Source organism: Labrus bergylta, chromosome 22 (assembly GCF_963930695.1).
Source record: "Labrus bergylta chromosome 22, fLabBer1.1, whole genome shotgun sequence".
Lineage (NCBI taxonomy): Eukaryota > Metazoa > Chordata > Actinopteri > Labriformes > Labridae > Labrus > Labrus bergylta.
In genome coordinates this window covers 16,970,181-16,997,606 of record NC_089216.1, presented here as the reverse complement: position 1 = coordinate 16,997,606, position 27,426 = coordinate 16,970,181, and the positions used below count along the sequence as shown (strand labels likewise).

At 44.5% G+C, this 27,426-nt stretch overlaps 1 protein-coding gene across 1 annotated transcript in view; it reads left to right on the top strand.

The window, feature by feature from the left end:
• The window catches only part of adam19a (ADAM metallopeptidase domain 19a), a 154,662-nt gene extending 131,050 nt beyond the window's left edge, over nucleotides 1–23,612 (top strand). Inside the window, exons 14-23 of the mRNA XM_065950792.1 lie at nucleotides 147–342; nucleotides 3,235–3,343; nucleotides 5,512–5,716; nucleotides 8,443–8,520; nucleotides 13,381–13,489; nucleotides 15,061–15,202; nucleotides 17,290–17,389; nucleotides 19,360–19,611; nucleotides 20,383–20,591; nucleotides 22,799–23,612. Of these exons, the coding sequence (XP_065806864.1) occupies nucleotides 147–342; nucleotides 3,235–3,343; nucleotides 5,512–5,716; nucleotides 8,443–8,520; nucleotides 13,381–13,489; nucleotides 15,061–15,202; nucleotides 17,290–17,389; nucleotides 19,360–19,611; nucleotides 20,383–20,591; nucleotides 22,799–22,850 (1,452 nt within the window). The 3' untranslated portion in view covers nucleotides 22,851–23,612. The remainder of the gene's footprint in view (nucleotides 1–146; nucleotides 343–3,234; nucleotides 3,344–5,511; nucleotides 5,717–8,442; nucleotides 8,521–13,380; nucleotides 13,490–15,060; nucleotides 15,203–17,289; nucleotides 17,390–19,359; nucleotides 19,612–20,382; nucleotides 20,592–22,798) is intronic.
• Nucleotides 23,613–27,426: the final 3,814 nt, after the last annotated feature.

Genomic DNA, 27,426 nt, shown 5'->3' with positions numbered 1-27,426 from the left:
TGGAGGATTGAACTAGGAGTAAAGATGAGATATTCTACAGCTGACTCATGAAGCGTCCACTCTGAGGTCCTCATGGTTTTCCTGATGTCCTGATCTCCCCCCTCTCTCTCTCTCTCTCTCTCTCTCCTTGTTCTCGCCCCTGCCAGTTGAAGCAGGCGGGCACCATGTGTCGGGGCCCGGCGGGGGCATGTGACCTGCCAGAATACTGCACCGGGGCCTCTCCTTACTGTCCTGCCAACGTCTACCTGCTGGACGGCTCCTCCTGTCAGTACGGCCTCGCCTACTGCTACAACGGCATGTGCCTCACCCACGAGCAGCAGTGCCTGCAGCTCTGGGGCTACGGTGAGAGAAATCCATCAGCACACATACAAAACATTTATATTCTCTGAATAACACAGGGACACACAGAGAGCGGAGTTAAGCCTTTATTTAAAGACTCTAAAACGAGGGATAATCCAGTGCAGGCTTTAAAGGTCAGAGCTTTTATTAAAGGATTTCAACAGAATTGGTGTTTTTTAAAGTGGGAACAGATCCGGCTCTGTTTGTCAGGGCTGATTGACACGATGAAAAAACACGAGCAGGGACAACATGTCACAATCAGAACTGGTGGAAAGCCGACGTGTTTGTTGGCTTTTTCCATCTCGGATGTGAAAGCGGCTTTCAGAAGGGTGACGGTGTTTGTGCTGCGGCACAATGGAGCACAAAGGATGGAGAGGGAACGCGCTTCATCTGAACGTAACAAGAGGGAAAACAAAAGATTCTCTTCTCCAGATTCTGCAGCACAATTTAACCACAATCGAGAACAGAACAGAAGTGGTCACAAGGCGAGGATGAAGTTATTATTCACAGAAATAAGAGAAGAAAGACGTGAACTCAACAAGAATAATTAAACAATGACAATCAGTCACTCTCTTCATCTTCAGTCTTTGTCCGGCTGGCTGATCGCAAAGAGAATACAAATATAACACAGAGGGAGAATCAATATGAACGCACAAATACGTGGTGATGGAGGAACTTCTCCTCGGGGCTGTTGCAGAATCGCACTCAGATGGAATCAAAGGAGTGTTGTAGTCGAGACCAAGACATACCCGAGACCAGAGTGCTCCGAGACAAGACCTAGACCAGGGATGGGCAACTTTGGTCACAGCAAGGGCCACATTCATTTAGTTCTCCCTGCCAGAGGGCCAAATTGTAAGATACAAAAACGATTACAGTCAATTATTTCTCAAATTTACTCCACATATACCAGTGATCAAATATTATTATGGACATATTTCTGGTTTTCATGATTTCAATGCAGATTTTGTCATGCTTTCTTCATGTTTCCAATGAATTGACCTGAGAGCCATGTTGAGGGTTGATGGGGGCCGCATGTGGCCCCCCCAGGCCGCCAGTTGCCCACCCTTGACCTTGACCTAGACCAAGACCAAGACCAAGACATTTAGGGATCGAGACTGAAACAAGACCTAGACCAAGACAAAGACCAAGACCAAGGCAGGGTGAGACCGGGTCAAGCCCACGACCTTTAGGGATCAAGCCCGGTCTTGATTTAAAATCCAGAATGCGCCCAGTCTGAGGCAGAGACAAGACCGAGGAAAAATGCTTTCGAGACCGAGACTTTGAAAAAGTACCCTCTAGAGACCAAGATGGATTTTGAATACTACAAAACCAGATCACAGTAGATGTAAAAAAGAAATGTTGGGTGCTCTTGAAAAACAGTGAAAAAGTGATGCACACTAAAAAGGGGGAAACTGAGAACTCGGCGCATGAAATCTGTACCAACGAGGAAGGAAACACTAAGAAGGCCTTTAATATCTAAATCATTAAAAGCCAACATGTTTCCACCATCGTCATCGGAGCATGCAGACAATATTTGCAATGTTTGCAACTCTCACGCTTGGACTGCCTCGTTTCCTCCCTTGATGCGCATGGAAGTTAAAATGTTTTAATTCGCTGATTAATGTGGCTGACGTGCAGCATCCTCAGCACCCCGCTGCAACATCGCTGCAACGTCCAGAAGTGACGGGAATGGATGCTCGACGCAGGCGCGTCATGCCCGTCCCAACTGACAAGGCTGGGACCAGCTGCAGCACGTTATGTTACAAAAATAACATTTAAGCCGGGTACTGAAAAACAAACCACAATCCAGCTGACGAGGACAGGAGCTAACAGTTAGCCACATTTAACTTGACTATCATGTTTGTCTACTCTGAAGTCTCGTTCGTCCTCTCGAGATAACACCAGTTGAGAGTGGAGAGTCTGGTTGTTGGTGAATGAATCAGTTAGTGTGTGGTGTGCTGAGTCGGCCGTCTCGTTGCTCTCCACCCGCGATAAGAACTGAACTGTTAATCTGTCAGGATCTGTCATCGTGTGTCGGCTCTCTCACATTTTCAAAATCGTTTAAAATTTTCAGAATCTTTTAGTGTGTGCCCGGATTATTCATCCTGCAGCCAACTGCCTGCACAAAAGAGAGGAAAGTGGAGCATCTTGTGAAGTTCTAATTTAGTTTAATATATTTGTAATGATCTGAATACTTCCTCATTTTAAGACAGGTAACTGTCGTCTCACTTCCCCTTTTAAAGAGCGTAAAGGCTTACAAAACCTAAAAATACAGCTTTATTCTCTTCTGAATTTATTACTTGTCCTCGTAATATTCTGACTTTTTTCTGTAATATTACGACTTCTCAGAGGGGCCTCGTCATATAAAAAGTTTGTAACATCTCAAAATCCTCAAAGTGACTTTGTTGTTTGAGGAAAAGTAACCTTTAAAGCTGTTCTCTACAAACGGTTAGCTGCCGTGACTTGACTCTGGACGCGGAGTGCGTCCTCATAGTGACGTTTTCGTGTTTTCGTTCTGTGAGAGAAAAATAAATCTGACTCCATGAAACTGATATCGATCTTTTCATCTGCTCTGAAGCCAAACAAGCACAAATCCCAAATGGTCTGTCTGCTTCAGACTCTCATAACGGCGGCATGTGTGAGGCTATAGCTGGTGTGTGTGTGTGTGTGTGTGTGTGTGTGTGTGTGTGTGTGTGTGTGTGTGGGTGTGTGTGTGGGTGTGGTGTGTACTTTGATCATCATGTCTGCAGCAGAGAAACAGGGAGGCTGAGATCAACATTAGCTGTGTCTGCGTGTGAGTCAGCGATTTAACATCTGTTATCCGAGGAGGAAAAACATGCTCACGGCGGTAACAGCCTGAGTCCAGAGGGCTGATGGGATATGTTGTGTTTCCAGGAGCTCGACCGGCCCATGACGCCTGCTTTGAAGATGTCAACGCCGCAGGGAACGCATTCGGGAACTGCGGGAAAGATGAACACGGCAACTACATGAAGTGTGAGAAAAGGTGAGAGATGCTGCTCAAGCTGACGCTGGTTTTTATTTCTGAGATACTCTGAAGGTCGTAATCAAATGTATTTTCTGTTCCAACAAAATTTCACCTTCAGGGCTTAGAAACGAAGAAGCAGCTGCAGTTAATTTAGTGTCCACTAGAGGCAGCCTCCTGCAGTGAGTCAATCCCCATAGAGCCCATTGTTAAAATGTTTTTTAAAGGAAGAATGTGCGACATGTTCCACATAAATAAATCATAAATCCAGTCTCTCCTGTGTAAATGTGTCTCTGAGTCACGACTGTCTACAATGAGTGAGAAGCTCGAGTCTCGCTGGCTGTGTTGTTGTCAGAGCTGTGTTTACATGGACGGGACAGCCGGCTCCTCCCCTTGTGTATAAAAGCTGTTTTAGTCAACAACTAGAGAGAAGAAGAAGAACATACTCACTGATTATTTAAAATGTCATGTAAGAGTTTTTAGATCACAGTCATTCTGTGTCAATTTATATGCAATGTGAAGCTACGAGTCAACTACAGAGCGCTAACACATCAATGCAGGACACAGGTGATTGCAGCTCGAGCAGAGGACAATTTTGTCCGCCGCTTGCGCTTAATGGTGCTTAATTATGGTGCGTTCTAATAGATAACTCCTTAGTGCAAACTCGAGTGGAGGGGGGTTGGAGGTGTGTCTCTGGAGGCTTCAGGATGGAGGAGGTGTGGCCAAACAGCAGTTTGTTTTGATTTCATGCTGGTGCTCGAGGGCGACATCTACTGCGACATGTATTTTAAGGCTTTATTGCTTCAGCTGTTTCTGTCTCCCCCTGGTGGTCAAAAAAGAATTAACGCAGCTTTAATGAGAAAAAAACAACAGGCCAAGTTTTTTTTTCCACTGCTCACACCTTTAGACATTTAGTCCTTATTTGTAACATTTGAACACACACACTCACACACAAACACTCTCACACACACACACACACACACACACACACACACACACACACACTCTCGCCCTCCATTAAGTGTCAGCAGGCGTCTCAGACTCGGCCTCCGGCAGTGCCGGAGATAATTAATGGAGCCAAATTAGCGCCTAAGCTGTGTGAATGAGGCTTTGGATGAAGGTGGTTGACAGCTGCCTCTGATGATCCACCGCTGCCCGGATCCATTACGGGCTCCCGGAGGAGTCGTTACAGTGTTTTCTGGCCGCAGTGAGTCACACAGCTGATTAGAGGAGATGTAAATCTGTCGTTATTAAGACATGTGAGTAATGTTCACACAGCTGCTGTCCTCCCGTCATTCTCTAATCCTCCTCCTTTGTTTTACTCCTGTTGTGCCTCTCTCCGTGTTTAATTACATGTTTGGACTTTTTGTTTTTAATCAGGGAGACTTTTCCTCTTAAAGACGTGCAAACTCAGTCCTTACAACATCTTTAAAAACCAACGTTCAGATAAAAGCATAGTTAGTTCTTGTTACCTGGAGATGTTTATTTTAACTTTTTGTTTCAAACTGGACTCTAAAAAAACAGAGCAATACTCCCGCACACTGTCTCGCTTTATGCTGACATATTTATTTGATCATACAACGTTTGTGTCTGACCGACCTTCATCTTGTTTATCCCTTTATACCTGTATGATCAAATAAATATGTCAGCATAAAGGGACACAGCATGTGAGAGTTCTACCTTCCTCTTACGCACCTGTCACACATTCAGGTGTGCAGAGATTTATTTAAAACATACTCAGAAACAGAAATTAGGGACTATTTTCTAAAGCGAATTAAATCACAGTTGGTGCTATAATCGTCTTCTTTGTGACAGCAGGATGGTGTGTGTGTGTGTGTGTGTGTGTGTGTGTGTGTGTGTGTGTGTGTGTGTGTGTGTGTGTGTGTGTGTGTGTGTGTGTGTGTGTGTGTGTGTGTGTGTGTGTGTGTGTGTGTGTGTGTGTGTGTGTGTGTGTGTGTGTGTGTGTGTGTGTGTGTGTGTGTGTAATGATGGACGGTGTCATGCAGCGACACACTGATGTGTTTTTAATAGTTCTTCTTCGGCTCTGCACTTCTGGGATTTGTTTATAATTAGAAAGAAATCAAATACGAGCGGACTAAAACGATGATTCATGATTCTTTACGTCTCTCTTTCATGAACATTCAGCTCAAGAGAAATATCTGTCTCTGTGTGTTTGTCTCTCTGCCCAGTGATGCAAAGTGCGGAAAGATCCAGTGCCACAGCGCTGCCAAGAAACCCAAAGGCACCAACGCCGTCTCAATCGACACCACCATCAAAACGGACGGCATCGAGGTGAAGTGTCGAGGCACCTACGTCTACAGCACCCAGGACGGACAGGGAGACCTCCCCGACCCGGGACTCGTCATGACCGGTACCAAGTGTGGAGAGGGAAAGGTGGGTCGTGATCAGACGCTTTGCTATTTCTAGCAGGTTGCATGTTCCTCCGTCTCCACACAGGTCTGATAATCCCAGAGTCTGAGCAGGGAGCGAACACAAGGTCAGGGTTCTGATCAATAGCAGCACTTGACTCAACAATTACCGTGACCCCCCCCCCCCACCATGAGACCCCAACACCTGCCCGCTGCTCTGACACAACCTCTCACTGAAGACGGTGCAGCTGGCAGCTCATCACACCTCCGCTACGCAGGATTTAAAGCTGTGTTGTCCAGCCAAGAACAACAAACAGCCAGAGAAATGTTTCAGCCTGTGAGATCTCTGATCCTCTCTGCTGTGCTTGTGTTTGTACGGGCTGCCGTCGCTCGGGCTGATACATTCCAAAAAGTTTCATGTTAAGAGGCAGAATCTGATACCTGGACATCAGACGTTCACAACTCTGATCAGGGGAATAACGTGAAGTAAGGTAGAGCAGCCAGGGTTTACTCTGAGCTCACTTTGCTGTTTTTACTCTCAGTAAACTGAACCTTTCTACTGATGGTGAAGTGAGACGAGGTGAACGGATCCTCATGAATCAGAGCAGCACCTGACTGACTGCTTCTGTATCATTAAAAAAAACGATGTAAAGGAGTCGTGTCGGGGCGTCAGCAACAGCTTTTCACTTGGGGACTGTTCCCTCGACAAGACGATTTGGATTAGCATCTGTAAAATAGGCTGAAATGAGAAGTCCCGCCTCTTTTTGATTCTGATTGGTGAATGAATGAGACGTGACATTGACGAGCGTGGTGCTGTTTTAAAGGCTGAACTGTTTTAATCAACAATCCTGCTTAAGCACGGTACAGGACAACTTCTGCTAGTGAGCGCGCCCTTATTTTCACAACTACGTCAAACTTTCTCTCTTGGCACCCCCTGTGGACAAGGCTGGACCTCTTTTCTCTTTGAACATGTGCAGTGATTTCTCACCTAAAAAAAAGTCAAGCTGCTCTATTGAAACATCTTTCATCTTTCGTCAATCAAGTCTCTGTACAAGCTCTTGGTCTTTGTGTTTTTTTGTCTTTGTAAGTTCACGGTCTAAAAGAGAACATATTTCTTTTCCAAGTGAAGATAGTTATTTTGGTTCAAAGAGCTCTAACTTACTGATTCATCTCCTTCTGAATCCATTTCAAGGTTTTATTTCAACGTAGTTCTCTGAATTGTAAATGTCCTCTGTCCTGCTGCATTAGTAGAATTTTATAAATAGGCTGCAGAGAATATTGTGTGCCATCCAGCGTGATGGAATTTGAGTCATCATATTGAGAGCGCCATAAATGCACACAAAGCACAAAACTGCTGCTTCTAATCACACGCTCACACATTCAGCAGCGCTTAATTGATTCCCTGCTAACAATAGATCTGCCAAAAACAGGCCGAGCAGCTGATACAGGACTAATGCAGACGCTAATGTAAGTGCTGATAGAACTCAGTGATGGAGTGCTACATAAAAAAGTAATGAGTGGTGAGCTGCGGTTTGTAACAAAGAGCTGGGACCGGACTTTAGACACTCTCTTCATGACACAAGCTCAAATCAAACTTAACGGGGATTCCTTTTATCCTTTAAACTAAAGTAGAACGACGTGTTTCAGCTTGTGGCCTTCATCAGGGTCATCACCCTTTCACTCTTCATGCACCTAGTTGGTGAACTCAACTGGAAGAATCCCACTAAGGGTCTTAATGACTAAAAGGTATAAGATAAGTCTTGCTCCAGGAGATGTATTCATCCTGCAGAGGTAATCAGGCTGTAATGTCTGCAGCATGTCGGCTCTAAAGGCTGATGGGAGCCAGGCAGAGGGAGCTAAAGTTAGCCAGGAGGCTAGCGCTAACAGTACTGATCGAATTAGCATATGTTGATTTAAATCAGACGCTGGGAGAGCCCTTTCACTCGTCCTTTCAGGGGCCATTTCTGTGTGCGGGCCGGTTCCAAGTGTGTGACATCATTACAGTGTGTTTGTAGTGGATGCTAATTTGCAGCACTCGTCCCTAGAAGAGCTTTAGCGCAGATAAATATTAAAACATTTAAAGAGAAAGGGGGGCGTAGACTGGGAACAATAAGAAGCACATTAAGCTGTGATGTAGCTGCAAACAATCAGACATGATTAGAGTCTGATGCTGAACTGACCAGGATCGGTAAAGATGGCAGGAAGTTTCAGGGGATCAGGGAGCGAGTTTGTTTAAAGAAATCAATCAAAACTGATGACCAACGAGAGGTTTGCAGGATTGCATTACAGCCCATTTGTTCGTCTCCGTTCTACAAAAGGAAACTTTACAGATCTGAAGCACAAACACCAGCTCGCCTGGAATCTGCTCCGACTGTTTCCTATGAGTCAGTCCAACAGAAGAGAGATGTTATGAGCCCGTTTATAAAAGTAAGACCCGCTCCAGCCTCACTCAGAGAGCGGTTCTGAGAGCAGCAGTGGAGACAGAATGCGTTTCAGAAGAGCAGCTCAGCATTTTGGAGGAGATTTAAAACAGGATTCTGCTGCTGCTCCCCGAATCTCCTCAGGCAGTCAGGTTGTTCCAAAGCCCCGGGGCGCTGGCAGAGGGCCGATCAGAGAGTGTGTGTGTGTTTGTGTGTGTGTGTGTGTGTGTGTTTGTGTGTGTGTGTGTGTGTGTGTGTATGTTTGTGTGTGTGTGTGTGTGGACTGTAATCTCTTACACAGTGTGTGATCACTCTGCTTGTGCTGCCACAGGTGTGCAGAGACCGCCGATGCCAAAATGCTTCTTTCACCGAGCTGGAGACTTGCATCGCACGCTGCCACGGCAACGGGGTACGTACACACACACACACACACACACACACACACACACACACACACACACACACACACACACACACACACACACACACACACACACACACACACACACACACGCATGCAACTCACTGTGCTGCCGGGAACAGCTCCCTAATCTTATTGTCACGCTGTGTCCTTGGGCGAAGGTAGTGTTTTGCAGCGCTGTCACCTGGTCCGTCGTAAAAGGCGGGAAAATAGACGGCGGCGATGCAACGGAGAGCGAAGTGATGAAGTATTTATCGGAGCGGTACAAGCAGGCCGCAGGCTGATAAGGAGGAGTTATACATACATAGTTTATGAGAAAGTAAGCCCACTCAGGGCCGGAGTGTTTGGACTCGAAGTGAAGTTGTTAGTCTAAGAGAAGATGGAGAATCAGATAGCAGCTGTTTGTCAGGACTCGGAAATCATCCTTTGAACGAGCACTTTATTCTTTTAAGTGTTTATTCTTTTTACAGCCCTGCAGACACAATAAACACCCTGAGACTCACATTAACAAACTCCCTAAAGAGGACGTTTTAGACCTTTGGACCTTTTTTTAAATATAGATATCTTTGTGAAAAGTTCTAAAATTCCTTAATTCGATTGTTTCCTCTTGAATGATGTCACCTCAGGAGTTTTTGTTCGCCCTATAAAGCAACAATCTGAAACTTCTCCTCCTTAAATAGTTGACTTAAAGTCGATCTAATAGAACAATAACTTCCAACAGGGAGAATGGCGTCTCTCTCATGTCAATCAAGCGGCATCCTCCTGTGTTGAAAAATGAAGCTGATGCTGAAGTGTAAAATCCTGCAGTTTCTCGAGTGTCCACTAGAGGCTGGCTGCAGAAGCACAGGAAGTCACATACACACCCATTCTAAAAAGCCTGTTTTTACAGCAGAGATGAACATGTTTACAGTCTGGTTCAAAAAACCAAACAGGTCTGATTAGCTCATGTCTCAATTGACACACACTGTACGGGGGGGTGAATGTTTTGATGACTCATCAGTTTTGATTTGATGAAGGATAAGAGTTATTCACAATAAGGCGTGTAGCTGACCTGATTGACAGGTGGGCGCGGTGTAACGGTTTGTCAGGAGGTTTAAAACCCGCCTCAGCTCCAGCTCTCAGCCTGTCGTTAGGTTGACTGAAAGTTAGACTGAAAGAAAACGAAAACCGGTTTAAAAAGTGAAAGAAAACAAAGAGGTTGTCTTCAGTCTTGAGATGAATGGTCCAGAATCAGGTGCTAATGTGCATCTACAGCTGTTTGTATTTCACATCAATCACGTTAGAAAAAGCTTCTCTAAACAAAGCGGGAAGTTACTTATAATCCATCCAATAAATCGTCTCCTGTTTGATTTGACAAGAACATCAAAAAGGCTGTAATCAACGGTGTGCAGGTTGAATGGATGCAAAGTTGAATAGATCGAATGAAACGCTGCACAGATCCATTTCACTGAATTACTACTTTATTAGGGACACATGGCGACCATTCTGCTATCATATTAAATTCTCAGATCTCAGAGAATCAGCGGTGGAAAGGGGCGAGCCGCTTTCTTCACTGAATTATTTTGTCATTTCCTGTATATGGTTCCACTGGGCTCGCAAACAGCACAGCAGAGAAACACAATCTGGCAGCGGCGTGTGGCTGAGGGGCTTTCAGAGAAAAGCTGCTGACACGCTTTTGTCTGCAGAGTAATATTTGTAAAGCCACGGCTAAATTAAATCTGTTGTTCGTTGTGTTTTGCTCACTTTTCCCTTCAGTCCCTCGTCTTGTTTTTTTTCCCTGCCCTCGGTTTCTCCCGAGCTGACGCAGCGAGGCGGACTGAGGCACAGATGGAAACAGCTGTGCACACTTTAATAGAAAGTCCAAACTTTAAGATACAACTAGGTTAGCTTGTCTCTGTGTTATCAGAGGAAGATACTACACCTAAAATATAAAAAATAGATTTGCATGAGCACTCAAAGGGAGAGATTACTGTCTGCATGATCCTCTTTAAAGATTCAGCAGCTTCCTCCTTCAAAGTAAAACACAGACTTCTCCTAAAGTGAAGCTGCTCCATCGTCCCTTCTGGGCCTCCGTACATGTGTGGTGGTGACTGTGTCTGCAGAGACTCTGTCCTCTGACTGGATTTTACTGTTCTGCTTTGTTCTGGTTGACTCGGGACGTTTCTGGGCTGTGAAACGAGGGTGAACCTTGTGTTGACGTGGAGTTGGTCTGCTTCCTGTTGGACAGGCAGGTGACAAACACCAGCTGTTAGATTGTGCTAGCGTGCGTTAGCTTGCAGTGTAGGTACAAGCAGTAAACGTACACACTACGTCCTGCAGTGAGGGTGAACTTCAGGGGGCGATGAGTTTAGGAAGAGGGGCCCAGTTTTACATTTAAAGGTACAGACACAGAAACAGCCTGTTCTGAGCAGGGCTGAAATAGAGGGGGTTCTAGACATGATCAAATACAGGATCAGAGTGGATTTAGAACAAGAAACTTCACACACATGTTTTGAGGAGCTCTGAGACTTATTTAAACTGGTTGAAGAGGAGGAGAATATGTCACCTTTAAGGCTTAAAGTGATGTAGAATTACAGTTTTAGGAGCTCAATTGTTCAAAAGTATGAAGAAAAAAAAACTAAATCTGTAAAGGGCTTGGTTGAGTTCTCCTTCTCCCAGCTATAGTTTTCATGTTGTCCCTTCGAATGCAAATATCTTGGAGCCTTTTAAACAAAACAGCCCTTTAGAATAATGAGCAGAAACCAGCTCTGAGTCCGAGATAAGGACAGAAATGCAGCGTGAACAGTAAAGAACCTCGCTACATTTAGCAGAGAATTACCTCCAAAGAGTTTTTAATGAACTAGATTAAACTTTGTGTGAAAGCAAACTTTTATCTCGACGTGGAAACTTGATTAATATCTGCAGACGTCGAGTTCACCAATTCAATCCAGATGTAATTATGCTATCGGTGATTAACTCGGCTATTTAGCCCGTTAGCTCAGTTCAGCCGACGTGAAGGGCGGTTTCTTGTTTTCTAATTCCTATCGTGAAGTTTCTCTCTGTAAAATGACTCTTTCAGTTTTTGGATAGCATATATTTAAAGACATCTCACGTAGAAGGTAAAGTCTCTCTGTATCGAGGAGCCGTGACCCAGATTTAAGGACACCATCTCTGATATGAAAGATTTCCCTCAGCCCTCGACGTCTTCAGGACTTTCTTATAAGCTCCTTTAATAAAAATCTCCTGTATGAGTTCTTTTAAAAGATGCAAACCAGCAGTTCTCTCAGCGCATCGAGCGGCACGTCCTCTGCTCATTATTCCTGTTTATTTGCATGAAAAATCCAGCGTGCTCGAAAAAGCCCGAGGATCAGCGTGAATCAAATGATAATGTTTAAATTAAAAAACACATCCCAGCAAAGCCCGAGTGGGGAGGGAGGCCGAGCTGTCGAGCTGTTTGGAATAATCCTGACTCTAAGCCACTGCCATTATCCGTCTACTGTTACTGTGAGGGACGGGAACAAAGGAGGGACAAACCGCATAAAACAACAGAGAGGAAAGAGAAGGGGATTAAAGGAGGAGAGGACGTGTCGGATGTTTATTCTGCCTTAATCTGTCAAATCCGTTTCTCACATCGTGCATAAACAAAAGAAAAGTTAGACGAGGCAGAGAGAGACTTTAGATTTCAGGTGCGCTCGCTCATGTCCGCTAAAAGTCATAATTCTAAGTGTGTGACAACATTACAGAAAGAATCCCTTGGGGCGCTGGTGGTGCAGTGGTTAGAGCGCGCACCCCATGTATGGAGGCTGTAGTCCTCGGCTGTGGCTGCTTTCCCACATGTCATTCCCCTCTCTCTCTCTCTCTCCCTGATTTCCAACTCTATCCACTGTCCTATCTCTCCAATAAAGGCACAAAAAGCCCCAAAATAAATCTTAAAATAAAAAATAAAACATTACGTAAAGAATCCCTGCAGAGTTCAGAGCTATCCAACCATCCATTATCTTTACCGCTTTTCCTGTTTGGGGTCTGATTCCAGCTGTCATTGGGAGAGAGGCGGGGTTACACCCTGGACTGGGATTGGCTGGCGACCAGTCCAGGGTGTAAAAATAATAACTACGGTAATTTAGTCTTTTCTACCCAGAATAACTCAGTTAGTCAAAGAAAGCATCATGGAGGAGATCTTCACTCAGTTTGGCTTCATATGTTTCAGCCGTCAGTCAGAGAACAAAACAGCCAAATGAACAACATTTAAAGAATAAACGCATGTACATGAGCTGTCATCTCTCGCCGCTGCTGTGTTCTGCCGTCTGTTTGATTTACACGACGAGGATCGAAAAGTAGAGGCAGAAAAAAACATCCTGATCCGCACAAACAGAAAGCATCTGCAGTGAACGAGACATTAGTGTACTGTACAGCTGCAGGACACGAGATGATACCGAGACAGATAATCACCTTAACTGATGCACAAATGTGTGTGTGTGTCTGTGTGTGTGTGTGTGTGTGTGTGTGTGTGTGTCTGTGTGTGTGTGAGTGTGTGTGTGTGTGTGTGTCTGTGTGTGTCTGTGTGTGTGTGTGTGTGTGTGTCTGTGTGTGTGTGTATGTGTCTGTGTGTGTCTGTGTGTGTGTGTGTGTGTCTGTGTGTGTCTGTGTGTGTGTGTGTGTGTGTGTGTGTGTGTGTGTGTGTGTGTGTGTCTGTGTGTGTGTCTGTGTGTGTGTGTGTGTGTCTGTGTGTGTCTGTGTGTGTGTGTGTGTGTGTCTGTGTGTGTCTGTGTGTGTGTGTGTCTGTGTGTGTCTGTGTGTGTGTGTGTGTGTGTGTGTGTGTGTGTGTGTGTGTGTGTGTGTGTGTGTGTGTGTGTGTGTTTTCATTCACAGCTATGTAACAGTAACAGGAACTGTCACTGCAGTCGCGGCTGGGCTCCACCTTTCTGTGAGAAACCGGGACTCGGAGGCAGCATGGACAGTGGACCTGTGCAGTACGACAGTGAGTTCAAACACACACACACACACACACACACACTTGTAATTATCACCACCTGATGGCACTGAGAAGTCTCGTAATCTCACACCTGACACTAATCAAGTGGAGAGCGAACCTGAGGAAGCCACAGTGTGAAACGTGTTATGTGCATTCACCTTTAAAGTCGATCTGAGCGATCCTGGTGTGTGATGGATTACTCTCTTACTGTGTTAAAGGGATACTTCACCCATTGAAACATCAACCTGTATTGACATTGGGTCATATATGTAGTAGAAATGTGAAACACATTTTGAAGTTGGTGCCTTCTTGACCGAGAAAAGGCAGAAAGTGTCTTTTTGGCTCATGTGGATGAAAGACACCAACTCCCAGAATGCACAGCACTGCAGGCCACTCCCACTAAGGTCCTCTATTTACAGATGTTTACTTCAACACATACGGCCGTTTCCTCAACTGATTCCGAGATGTCTTTCAGAAGGAATTGGCATCTTGGAAATTCCTGTCAGAAAACAGACAAACAGTGAGAGCACCGACACTACTACCAGTCCGGCCCAGCTCGAGCCGGCCCCTGGCTCCTCGTCCTCTCCGCCGCCTTCAAAATCCCCTTCATCCATATCAGTTTGAAATTGAAACATAATTTCCACCATTGTCCGTTCTTCTCAGCTTTCTCCACAAAGCCTGTTATCATAGCTTCCAAGCAATACATCGGACGTTAAGTTTAGATTCTGGGAGTGAGGTCCCACCCACTGATCTGTGATTGGTCTGTAGCTTTTTTTTTTAAGGTTTTTTATGACTCCTGTAAAGCAGCTCTGCTGCGTTGTGTCGTACCTCCGTAAGGTTCTGCAGAATGCATTTCATGAAAAGCGCTCAAGGTTGCTTTTTTAATTCATTCTCACGGCCCTCATTACAATGCAAGATGGTTGAGAAGTGCCGACTTGATTCGTGCCTTTTAAGTGAAAAACATTCATCTCCCGCGTCGCACAGTTCAGTGTTCATTTGGATGTTTTTGTGTTTGGGTTTGTTTTCCTTGTTTTGAGCTCTTTTCCTGCTGCCTTCTTATTAATCGCTTTAGAAACTGTCTGTAAGCTCTGAGAGCAACTCCTTTACTGCAGGTAAATCAGTCGGTAAAACTGAATGTTTACAGTAATTACAAACCTGATGACAAGACGTCCAACTTTAGGTGTGAAAAGGTTTGTTTGAACAATAGACTGTTTATAAAGATGGACGAATCACCTCAACAACAGGACGGAAATGAAGCCAAAACACCGCCTACTTCAGACGCTCTGCCCCTTCCTCTAATCTCTCAACCTGAAGCTGCTGCAGCCACATGTCTGATGTGTCCTTGTACAAGACACTTAACCCTAAGTTACTCCTGCTTCTTCATCAGCGGTGTATGAGTAAGAGCCAGCGGCTCTTATAAATCGCCCAGCCGATAATATCGGCCGATATCAGCATATCCAATTTTATCGTCCGTTTACTATTTCAGTTGTAAACACACTGGAGAAAGACATTCTGTTAACTATTTACTACTGCAGTATGATCCTACATTCATATTGTGTGTGTGTGTGTGTTTCCAGGTCAGGTGGGGCTGGTGGTGGGGTTACTGTTTACCTTCCTGGTGATCCTTCCTGCTGTGCTGCTGCTCTTCTACTGCTACAGGATCAAGACTTCATACTTCCACAAGTGGCTTTCTCAGAGAGAGAAGAACAAGAACAACAAGTGAGTCTGTCTGTCTGTCTGTCTGTCTGTCTGTCTGGCTGTCTGTCTGTCTGTCTGTCTGTCTGTCTGTTAGTTGTTGACATACACAGGAACATTAAGATGATAAATATATATCTGTTTTTATTCTCAGCTGTGACCTCGTAGCCAATACATCCTCTCACATCTGCAGAAGCCCTTCAAACATTTTGTGTACTTTCTGCACGACTCATTTAGACTCTAAAATATGTCAAAACAGAGCTAAGATGTAAGTTATGGAATTCACCTTTGGGTAAAACAAAACTATGAAAAACAAGATCATATTTCTGCTCCTTGATCCTCCTCTCAGATTCCTCCTTCATTCTTGGAACCTTTTTGTTTGTTAGAAAACAGCGTAGTATTACTATGCAGCACGGCCTTCACACATCACACTGTCTGCATGAGAAGGGAGGGAAGCAGGAAGTGAAGGGAGGAGGAGGACCAAATGAATCATGCATGCAAAGAGGGAAATATATCTCAGAGAAGAGTAGGAAAGGTTGTAAAAGGAGGGAGCAGAGGAAATGCTCAGAGGGAGGAGGAGATAAATGAGACGGGTAAGAAGGAAGGTAGGAAGGAGGGAAGGAAGGAGGGAGGGAGGGAGGAGTGAATCACCACGTCTGCCAGCAGATCGATGCTTACACCAGAGGTCTCCGTCTCTACATCAGCATTATGGGCCGTGTTTGTGCCGCAGCTCCCCTCCATCAAAACCAAACAAAATCCACGTCCTCATAAACCCTGAAGCCTCTTTTATGAGCGCCGACGTATACCTCAGCCAGCGAGACTGAGCGGCTGAGTCAGTGCCTCGAGTCCTCCCCGCTGATTTACAGAACAGAAATGTGTGTGGAGCGGATCCAGCGTTACGGCAGCCTTTTTAAAGAGCCTGACCTTCTGAATGAAGACGGAGAGAAAGGCTAAATGCTGCTGATGTTCGGCCTCAGCAGGATTTTTAACGCTAACTGCAGCAAAGACAACTGACTGAATAGCTAACGACACGGAAAATTGAGACACTAGGATGATTAAAAAACCTTTAAGCCGCATGCTTCTTTTGGTTTAGTTCCATGGTCAGTAGTTTGGGTTCAGTTACAGTTCAACAGCAGGACGGCGAGCGGCTCGCTCTGATTAAAGGCCTCTCTAAGCGTATAGACATCCAGTGTGCCTGGAAAGCCTTCTAATCAGCTAAGAGCCCGCAGAGTATACATGCATCACGTAGCAGCTTGTTAAGTACACTTCTACAGTCTGACTCAACCCAATGCAACGGCCCTGCAGTGAAGCCCCCCTTTGTGAAGCTGCTCAGATTCAGGTTAAGTTGATTTTTGAAGGCTAAAGTTAGCTGTGTTGCTATGTGGCTATTACAAGGTATTTCCAGTACTTGAATCCCAGGCCGTGTTGGAAATGACTTTGAAAACGCTCCTTAAGATCGTGCTTAAAAAGAAACCAGACCCCACTGGAGAAAAGAGTGGTTTAACCTTTTCTGAACTCAGAATTTATTCTTCTGTCTGAACTGATGAGGTAGTGTTGTAGTCAAGACCACGCTAACCAGGACAAAGACATACCCGAGACCAGAGTGCTCCGAGACCGAGGCAAGACCGAGACATTTAGGGATCCAGACTCAGTCAAGACCAAGACCAAGGGCCTTAAAGTTTTTTTTCACTCTTGACTCTCTCACTACCATCTCAGAGCTAAAAAGCAGACGGACACAGTTAGAGACTATTTAGTGATTATGGAGGAGTACTCAGCAGTAAATGGGCAGAAATGTCCCTGAGGAGTTTGGGAAGACTGAGCTAAAAAAAAAAGAGGAGAGAATATCAAGCCAACATTCATCAGAAACACAATCCAAACTCATGTTCATGTTGCTCTGTGTCCACGGCTGTAAGGTGGAATGTGTGAGTGCTGTGTTTTCATCCTTCACCTCTTTATTTCCTCTCACATCTTTGCTGGATGAGAAACATCACGTTGCCTCTTCTGTCTCCTCTCCCACCTGGGGCCTTAAACTCGATGCCAGATTGAGACGAGCAATGCAGCAGGACTCTGATTTCTTCTTATTTTCTGCCTGTCCTCGTTTCTCTGCTCAGGTTGGAGGCGTCGCTGCAGAAGGGAAAGAACGGACACCTGAATCCTGCCTTTCACCTGAAGGTGGTCGGACCGATCAACAAGGCGGGCGGCCACAAGGGGGTGAGTAGAGGAGACAGGGGGGAGGGAAGGGGGAGTGGGAGCTGTCTGTTTCTCCTGCTGTGTTTTAGTGAGTAATGGAGCGTCCATGAGGTTGACCTTCATATTAAACGGCCTCATTTTTACAGCAGCTTGTTATTCTGTGTGACCACTTAGAGTCTCACCTCCTCCCACGTCCACGGCGCTCTTCTCCCAGAGCTCACACCGCCTCCAGCATCATTTCATCATGTCATTATTTCCTTGTTTTTATAGCATTTATTTAATTGAATGAGTTAGGGTTCATTTGTCATCGGCAGAGAGAGAGAGAGAGAGAGAGAGAGACAGAGAGAGAAAGGAACAGAAAGGAACAGAAAGGACACGTTGTAGGAGGGCAGGGAAGAAGAGAATCAAGGATATTAAAGGAGAACAGAGCTCAACAGTGACCTCCTGCTTTTTAGGCGGCTCTGTTTCCAGAAGTAAATTTCCCCGTTCAAATTCTCCATTGACTTTTCATAAGCAGTCATTTTAATCCTGGAACCAAGCAGACCAGCTACCTGAATACTCGTGATTATGAAACATTTGATTCTCTGCACAAAAAAACGATTGGAAAATGCAAATAAAAGGCAAACGTATATGACTGTGGAGATCATTTTTTCGCCGATTTAAGGAACTACACATCCCGTGATTATTTCCTCTCACATCTTTGCGGGATGAGAAACATCACGTTACCTCTTCTGTCTCCTCTCCCGCCTGGGGCCTTAAAATCGATGCCAGATTGAGACGAGTGATGCAGCAGGACTCTGATTTCTTCTTATTTTCTGCCTGTCCTCGTTTCTCTGCTCACGTTAATTTAGTGCTTCTTTTAACCATTTAACATTTCCCATTATGGCTTATTATCAAATCTGCTATGTAGACAATGAATGAGATTTTTACATCTGGGACCACACTTTTGAGCTCTATTGCACATTTTTTATTTATTTGGGGCCTCATTTTTGGGGGTCCAAAGGACTTATGGACAGAAGAGTTTGTTCCTTCAGAAGGCTGTGTCAACAATATTTGAAAAGTGGACCCGCAGAGTTAAACATTTTGGTTACAGAGTAAGAAACTTTTTGAAAAACAGAAGCAGTTGGTTCATCGCTCTCTTCAAATCCACCAGACTCCAAAGAAAAACAAGGATTTTATTTGTCAGGACACAGGACATGTTGGTCCACAGCTGCCTTTATAGATTCTTATTTTGGTTTTTGCTCTGGTTGGTTCTGATCCAAAACAATGTTAGTGAACAACACAACAGCACAAAAACCAAATTGATGATGGGAGCAGAAGACCATGGACTCTGATTTAAGGTAAAAAATCTGTCTGGATTCTGGAGGCTTTAAAAAGAGAAATGTTTCTTTCTTGTTTTTTAATATAAACCTAAAAACAAATGGAAATTGGGCCCAGGTTTAAATATACCAAGAATACATACTCAATAACAAGAGTTCATTGCTATAGATAAACACTAAAAATATATAATAAATGGAAAGGAAGTGCTTTCTCAAGTGATTATTGATGTCAAAGATTCCTTTTTCAGGTGATATAAAGCATTGGGGGACGTATAAACATGTTGCTTTTTTAGGTGTCATCTGTTGTGACAAGCAGTAAATAACAAAGAGTACTGTGAATGCTATACTGTGAAAGGTTTTGAGATAACTTTTGTTATGATTGATATGTAGAATAAAACAAAGCCTGCTTAGACCTTTTTTATTCCATTCATTGGAAAATTGTGATAGAACAGAACCAAAAGTCTGAATATATATATATATATATATTCAAATACAAGTTTTTGATACTGAGGGTTTTTATTTCATTCATGAGTCTCAGGCCTCAATCTGAAACCTGACTGGAGCTTCCATGTAGACCAGTAGATTCTGCATAAGAGGAAAGATTAGAAATACTTTTGGATTCTTTACTTTTTTGCCTAACTTTATGTTTTGTGTCCTTTGTTGTGATTCCAGATTTCGCACACCAGCAAAGAGGTCCTGCCTCTCAGACCGGTTCCTGTTTCCAACGGCACCCAGCCGGTCAATGTAGTGCGGCCTCTGAGACCTGCCCCGTCTCCCCAAAGAGGTGCCCGTGACATCAAGGTGGTTCGCCCCCCTCTGCCAGCCGGAAGGCCCCCAGCGGCTCCATCCAAGTCTCCCTCGACCCCTCAGAGACTCAGCCCGCCTAAGAAACCTCTGCCCCTGAACCCAACACGATCACCACTGGTAAGACGCTTATTTATCTGATGTTTAATCGAATATTAAACCACAAATGTCATGTTAAAGCCAGAAAAGACTTGTAAAATATGGAACCACATCCAGGCAGGCTGCTAAGTGGAAGCAGTTAACTCAGGTGTGACGTCATTCCCAGCCCCTAGATCTGAGTTCCAAGGTGGGGACTGACTCACTGCAGGAGACAGACTCTAGTGGACACTGGAGGAACTGCAGTTTTAGAGTTTAAATGAAATTCACAAAGCAAAGCCGGACTTTCTGCTAGGGCTCTTAACTCACTTTGTGAAGATTTCTTCTAAAGCTTGATGAACAAAACTTTCTCACATCTGTGTTTAAAAACAACCTTTAAAAAAGCCTTTAAAAATCTAGTTTTGAAGTTGATATTCCTTTTTCTAAATTGTGTCAGGTTTGTGCTACAGTGTTAACATTACTCTCCTGCTTGTATGAAGTGGGACAGGAGTTTCTCTTGTCAGCCGCCTGAACTCATCTTGGAGACAAGATGGATCTGGTCCAGAACAGAGACCTGGAAATGGGTTCTGCTCCCAGATGTGAACATGTGCCAGGGATTTGGTGGCGGTGGTCCCAGTTTTTGATAACCCTGTCTCTTTTTGCACTTTTTTAAACTCATTCTTTTTGTCGTTCCTTTCTGCTTCCTTCTTAAATTTAAAGAAGTATGTTAAACTGAATGCAAGTGTCTGATTATCCTTTTCTTTAATGCTTCTTTCAGCTGATTTAATTATCAATATTTATTTTTATCTGTTACAGTTAGTGTCTGAGCTGCAGCCTAGACCGTCCCCCTTCCCTCCTCAGAGGCCCCTCCCCCTCAGCCCAGCCAGAGGAGCCTCCCCCACAGTGAGTCCAGCCCGGACCGCGGTCTCCAAGCCCTCCTCGGGCCTGTTGGTGATGATGCCCCTGGCAACAGGACCCAAACCTGTGGGCAAAGTCTCAGCCATCCCGCCTCTCAGAGCTCTCAGGTGGGAAAGATGGACAACAAATCAGCCTCAGAAAGACAGAGCAACATGTTGTTTGCGCGTTTTTCTCTTTATTCCCTCGTGGTCTTGTTGCTCTCCTGTGATGTGAGTATAGCTGATCATGACTGCACTCACGTTCCTGAGACGTACACGGTGGGGCAGGGTGCACAGTGTATATGGAAATCGGGATTCAGAATAGCAATCTACATTGCAGCCATTACAGCCCGTTTCATAGAAGCTGGCTGGAGTCAAAGTTTTGGTTCCTTTTAGTCTTTTTCATATTGTTTATCTTTCTGTGTTTGAAAGTCCTTTTCTGACCCGTCCATAAAATCTTTTATCTATGAGAAATACTCCCTCAAAATATTCATATCTTTTGATTTCAAGCAGTTTTATTTCCTCTTGGATGTGTGCGCATATACTCTCCAGGTTTAAAAACATTCAACCAGGCGTGTCCTCAGGTCCTTCTCGCCACTAAATCGTCATAGTTTATACTGTAAGTGACAGACCTCCCCTGGTCTAAAAGCCAGTACTTACAGTCTCCAGATGCAGAGTCATGCTTTTAGCTGCATGCAGTTTATCTGTATATGTAGTAAAAGTCAAGCAGGGAAACCTCCGAGGGACTGTTCTCCAGGTTTTTATGGCTCCTCTTCTCCTATAATCTAGCAGATGGACCAAAATGTCTCAGCAGTGCATCTGTTTCTCTCTGAGATCTCATCCCACAGCAGATTTCAAACTTACAAACCTGCAGCTGCTGTAACTCAGAAATAAATGGAGACACTCGATGAGGAGGGCGGAGCTGGAGCAAATTCTACCAGACTTAAGAAATCCATAAAAGAATGCCTGTTAGTTTTAAAAGGTTTCTTCAATTGTTCCTGGAAAGCAGAATGAGAGGTTCAAATATTATAATATGTCAAGCACAATAACAGATAAGATACAGGATAGTGCAGTAATTCCACTCCTACATGTTCAGCCTGGCAACAAAGCCCTGTGTAACTTTTAAATATGGGCAATCAATGATAGTTTTGTTGGCAAAGATTGCATCCATGGCAAGATTTAAAAATAATGAATCATTAACTAAGGGAACATCCATAGAGGATCCAATATCCAGCCTAGGAAAAAGATTTTGCACTCTTCAGTCACTCTTAGCTGAGTTTTAAAAAAGGCCACTTTCTTCTGAAACCTTTCAGCCAAACCTTAGAGGAGCACCCTCAGTAACCTCTCCCCCCACCCCCTCCTCTCTAGAGTCCATGCTCACACAGGTCACCATGTGGTGGACACTGAAGCTTCAGTGTTTATCCAGCTCTGCATCGGTCTGTAAACCTTTCTGTGTTCTAACCTCTCTCCATTTTTCTAAAGCATCTCCAATATTGATCCTAGTTTGAGCACGTTTCTGCTCGTGGAGCTTATTAGAAACATGCAGAGGCTTTTTAGGTCGGGTACAATCACTTCTATCTGAACCACTTCTCTTGCCCGCTTCCATCGCTGGAACACCTGTTGACCTGATAACTGCTCTCATATCTGGCAAACCGAGGGGCGTCCAAAACGGCCGTGTGTCTTAAAACCGCCTACCTTCTCTGGTCCAAACAAATCCAGAGCATTCAGGAGCAGAATCTAAAGTTAGAAGGAGGACATGGCTGCTGGTGCTCCTGACCTAAAAAGATGCAACAAGGTAGACAATCGTTTCGTCTGCATAACGATGCACTTAAGCTGTGATCCTGCCTTTCTGAATGTTTTGATTAGGTGGTAAAACACAGTTCTTTTGGCAAAATAAATTCTTAACTCCTCTAAAGCCTTGTCCTCTTGTTTGGATTGAATCAAATACTTACACAACTAATGACACACCTGAAAAACTCACCTGATTTTTGTGGGTTTGAGGTAATTTGGTGAGATTATCATGAGAACTACCCAACTTTAGTTTAGTATCTTTCAATTTTGATGAAGAGTAGTTGTGACTTTTTGTTTAGTTTAGAAGATTTATATCAGATTGAGTCAAAATGAACTGCAGAGTTTGTGTTTTTGGTAATGTTTTTATATTTTCTGGACAAGAACGCATCTCTTTGGCACAGATGAAGAAGTTATCAGGGTGTGATATTTACACAAGTCTTGTTGGGGGAAACATTCAGTGTGAGTTTGGGGATTTGTTGACAGAAAAGTACAGAATATCTCTGCCTTTTTCTTAGACTCTCTTCTTATTTCTTTTCTCCTTGCAGACCAGTCCCAGGTGCCAAACCAAACACAGCCTCTCCTCCACCACGAAAATGACCTTCTCCTCCCCCCTCCTCCCCCTCTCCGAGGAGGCAGTAGCTGACAGCTCATTTGCACTAAAGAGACTTTGGCTGGAAAACCACAGAGCTGTCGCACACACCAGAGGGGGACAAACACAAAGTTCAAACCAGAGACACAAGAGTTCAGATTTCGAAATAAAACATTTCCCCAAACCCGACCCCCCTCCTCCTCCCCCCCTCCTCCTCCTCCCAGCGTGCTCACATTAACCACAAACGATGCGGTTTTGCACGGAGGCCTTGCAGACTGAGACAAGTGTCATCGCTGGGGGGCGGTCACATTTGCCAAATGAGTTTTTTTTAGGATTATTCTTTTTTTTTTTTTTTAATCTGTTGATTCTGTCTGTGTTTAAAAAAAATCTTTTTGTAATGACGGTTGTCTTGTTTACAGTTTGTTTAGTGTCTTGTTTTATGATTTGTGTTCTGTGCCAAAGAGGTCTCTTCATACCCGGGGTGTCCGAAAAATCTGTTACATCGAGTTTACCACAACTCCTCCATCGTTTTTTGTTTTTTTATAATTTATTGTATCGTACGAGGAATGTTTTAAAAATACAAATCTGGAGTTAGAGAAGCCTATCACAAGGAAGGAAGGAGAGCCAATCACACAGCAGCTTCTTTTCTACACTGTTTACATGGTGGAGGATTTGCAGGACACACCCCGGTCACTCATGTTGATTTGAATGTCTTTTGCTGTGTGTGTTATGACTTTTGAATTGTTACATAAAATATTTTTACAAAACTATCATCAAGTGTCTTTTATTCTGTCCATTTTTACATTGACTTGAAGGATATCTGAGGCAGGCTGCACTCTAGACGGTTTTTAAAACCGGGGAGACCAAAGACATGAGAACCTTTTTTTAACTGATAATGCTCTGAACGCACAGACTACACGACCCGACCAGTCCACCAGACCACACACCTGCCGCTTGTAGTAACGATTTCACAGACACACAAGATCTCAGAAACTCGTGACTTCAGAAGACAAACAAACATGGAGGACAATGGACATGTTCAGCTGGCTGTGTGGTTTGTCTTCATGAGACGTTATAGACACTCGTGCTGTTGACATAGTTACACAAGCTCTTCTTTTATATTCCACTTGGCTGGGGGGTGATTATGTCCGCTGCCATGTTTACGTCACAGCCAATTGGAGACGCTTCCTGGTCTGCTCGCTCTCATTGGCTGCTGCAGGTATTCACTCGGGCGCACCCTAGCTGCCCGCATGGAAGACCATGGTCTTCACATAGGGCATGCGCACTAATCACCAGGCTACCGTAGCCAGAGGCGTTGATGTCAACAGGCAAGTCAGGCAGCTGCTTGGGGCCCTGGACCAGTAGGGGGCCCCTGAAGGCTCGCAAACTTAGACCAAATCAGTGGTCCAAAATGTGCAAATTTTGCAACCACAGTAACCTCCCTAAGGGGGCGCCATCTGACAGCACTCACTCTCGTTGCCCTGCTAAGTGTCACATGCATTATTGCTGTGAAAACAAAAGTTTGTCAATAAAACAAAATAAAACAGAAAAAAAGAAGAACAGGAGCAAGTGTTAGGACACTGGCAATGAACACTGGTTGGAGGGCCCCCAAAATTATTCTTGCTTAGGGCCCCAAGAGACTCTAGAATCGCCCCGTGCCCCGTCACTCTCTTTTTAGAAAGTCATTACTTCACTGTTTACTGCATATATTTAGTTAGGTCATATCTGCAGTATTGATGTTTAAAATGTCACATACACTTTTAATCTTTAGCTCAAACTGTACAAAACAATGGGTCTGCGATCCAGACAAGATTTACATCCTTTATTTGTTCTTAATGGCTCCTAGTCAAAACTCTTTCACGCCCCATTCTTCAAAACAACATTACACGGGGCGCTGGTGGCGCAGTGGTTAGTGCGCGCACCCCACGTATGGAGGCTGTAGCCTCAAGCAGGCGGCCCGGGTTCACATCCCACCTGTGGCTTCCCTGTCATTTCCCACTCTCTCTCTCCCTGATTTCCAACTCTATCTACTGTCCTATCTCTCTATTAAATGCATAAAAAGCCAAAAAAATAATAATAACATTACATCTGTTTAGTCTCTGCATGTTTCATCAGTGACCTTGTGAGATAGCTGCTTTTTGATCCAGAGAACCCAACAGATGTTCAGTGCTGAAGAGGGAGGTCTGAGTGATTCCAAATGGATATACAACTGTCTCTCCACAAGCCAGCCTGTACTACTTCACCAAGAAAACAACTGTACAATGAAGACTAAGAGAAGGTTATGAAGTGGGATGTGTAAGACTTCACTCTGGGATTGAAGGCTTTTAAGTGCCTCCTCTTCATTGTCTTGGTTCCAGCGCTGCTCTTCAAACTAAAGACTCATTTGATCTCCGGGTGGAGTCAGGATGATCTTATAGTTCCTGTCTGATGAGCGAGTATGAAAGCTTTACATCACAGGGAGTCTCCTCTCTCACCTGCTCTTAATGGATTCCACTCTGTTGGAAATGAGATATGTGGAAGAGGCAGCTCTCTGCCCCCTGGAGACTAATGCTTTCAGAGAGTCCGCGGTTCGAGTGGACAGCGAGGAGGAATGGCCTCTCGGGGAGATATATTGATGTCGACGTTTTCCTAGCCCATTACCGGGACGCCCCGGCGCCCAAACAAACCTGTGGGGTGGATTCAGAGCCAGACAGCAAACGTGATCTAAATTTAAAGAGCTGGATTTTTCCAAGATGGCTGTCTATAAATCAAGCTCAGTGTAGCCTCAGGCCTGAAGGAGGAGAATGAATACGCTAATGTTTCTCCTCAGGTTAGCTTTCAGAAGGTGAGACACATTAATGAAGAGGAGGGTTATAAAAGCAGCAGCCCGTCACATTTGTTTTCACCGAAGCTGCACTACAGTTTGGTTTTACATCAATTCAAATATACAGGATGGCCATTCCTCTGCTGTCACACTCAGAACAGCAGGCTCAGGTGCTAATATAATGTTGCAACATTAAAAAATCATATTTATGCAGTAAATCTGGGGAAATTATCAAAATTTTACTGCTTCATTGACTAATAATCACATACAAACGAAATAGACTGTGACGATTCAATGAGTTAAACCCATGCGTGATCATCACTGGTGAGCACAATCATTACACTAGCTAGCTAATATTATGCTTAACAAGCTAATACTATGCTAGGCCAGCTAATTCTGTACTAATCTAGCTTATACCCGGAGGCTAGCGAACAGTACTGATTGAATTAGCATGTGTTGTTTTAAATCAGATCCTGGGAGGGCCCTTTCACTTGGCCTTTCAGGGGCCCTGACATTTCTATGGACGGGCCAGCCCATGGAGACTGAACAATAAGTGTCTGTGTATACCCTGCACTACACCACTGGGTAGGGGTTATTGTGCACATTTGTGATGATGATTGATGATTTAATCATTTGCACTCATGCACCAAAACATGTGCATGATTAAGAAATTCTGACCGGTTGTGAGAAAAGAACCTAACTGTTTAGAGATTTAAGATAAAAAAGTATAAAAAGTAAATTTTATTGGAGAATTGAGCCAAAGTGAATTAGAAAAATATATATAATATTTACAGTTTTTTGGAAAAGTGTAAAACCTAATATCTGACTACAGTCTGCAGTCTGTGAGTGCTACCGCCCTGTAGCACTCACACCCATCATAATGAAGTGCTTTGAGCGACTGGTCCTAGCACACCTGAAAAACTGCCTCCCACCCACACTGGACCCATACCAGTTTGCCTACCGCAGCAATAGGAGTACAGAGGATGCAGTTTCCACTGCGCTGCACTCTGTGCTCACTCATCTGGACAATAACAACACATACGCACGAATGCTGTTTGTTGATTTTAGCTCAGCATTCAACTCTGTCATCCCCTCCAAGTTAAACACTAAACTCGGAGACCTGGGCTTCAACACCTCCCTCCGTCACTGGATAATGGACTTTCTGACCAACAGACCCCAGTATGTTAGGTCAGGACACACCTGCTCCACCACCATCACACTCAACACAGGCGTACCACAGGGCTGTGTGCTGAGCCCATTCCTCTACTCCCTCTTCACCCACGACTGCAGACCTGTACATGGATCCAACATAATCATCAAGTTTGCGGACGATACGGCGGTGATTGGCCTCATCAGCAACAACGATGACACAGCCTACAGGGAGGAGGTACAGCATCTGGCCGCCTGGTGTGCTGACAACAACCTGCTCCTCAACACCAGCAAGACGAAGGAGCTCATCGTGGACTTCAGGAGAGAAAGAGGAAGCACGCACAACCCCATTCACATCAACGGGATGGTTATTGAACGTGTCTCCAGCTTCAAGTTCCTGGGGACTCACATCACAGAGGACCTCTCCTGGTCCACTAACACCTCCAGTCTGGTTAAGAAGGCTCATCAACGCCTCTTTTTCCTGAGGACACTGAAGAGACACCACCTGTCTTCAGCTGTACTGATGAACTTCTACCGCTGTGTGATCGAGAGCATCCTGACCAGCAGTGTCTCAGTCTGGTACGGAAACTGCTCTGTCACAGACCGTAAGGCGCTACAGCGGGTGGTAAAAA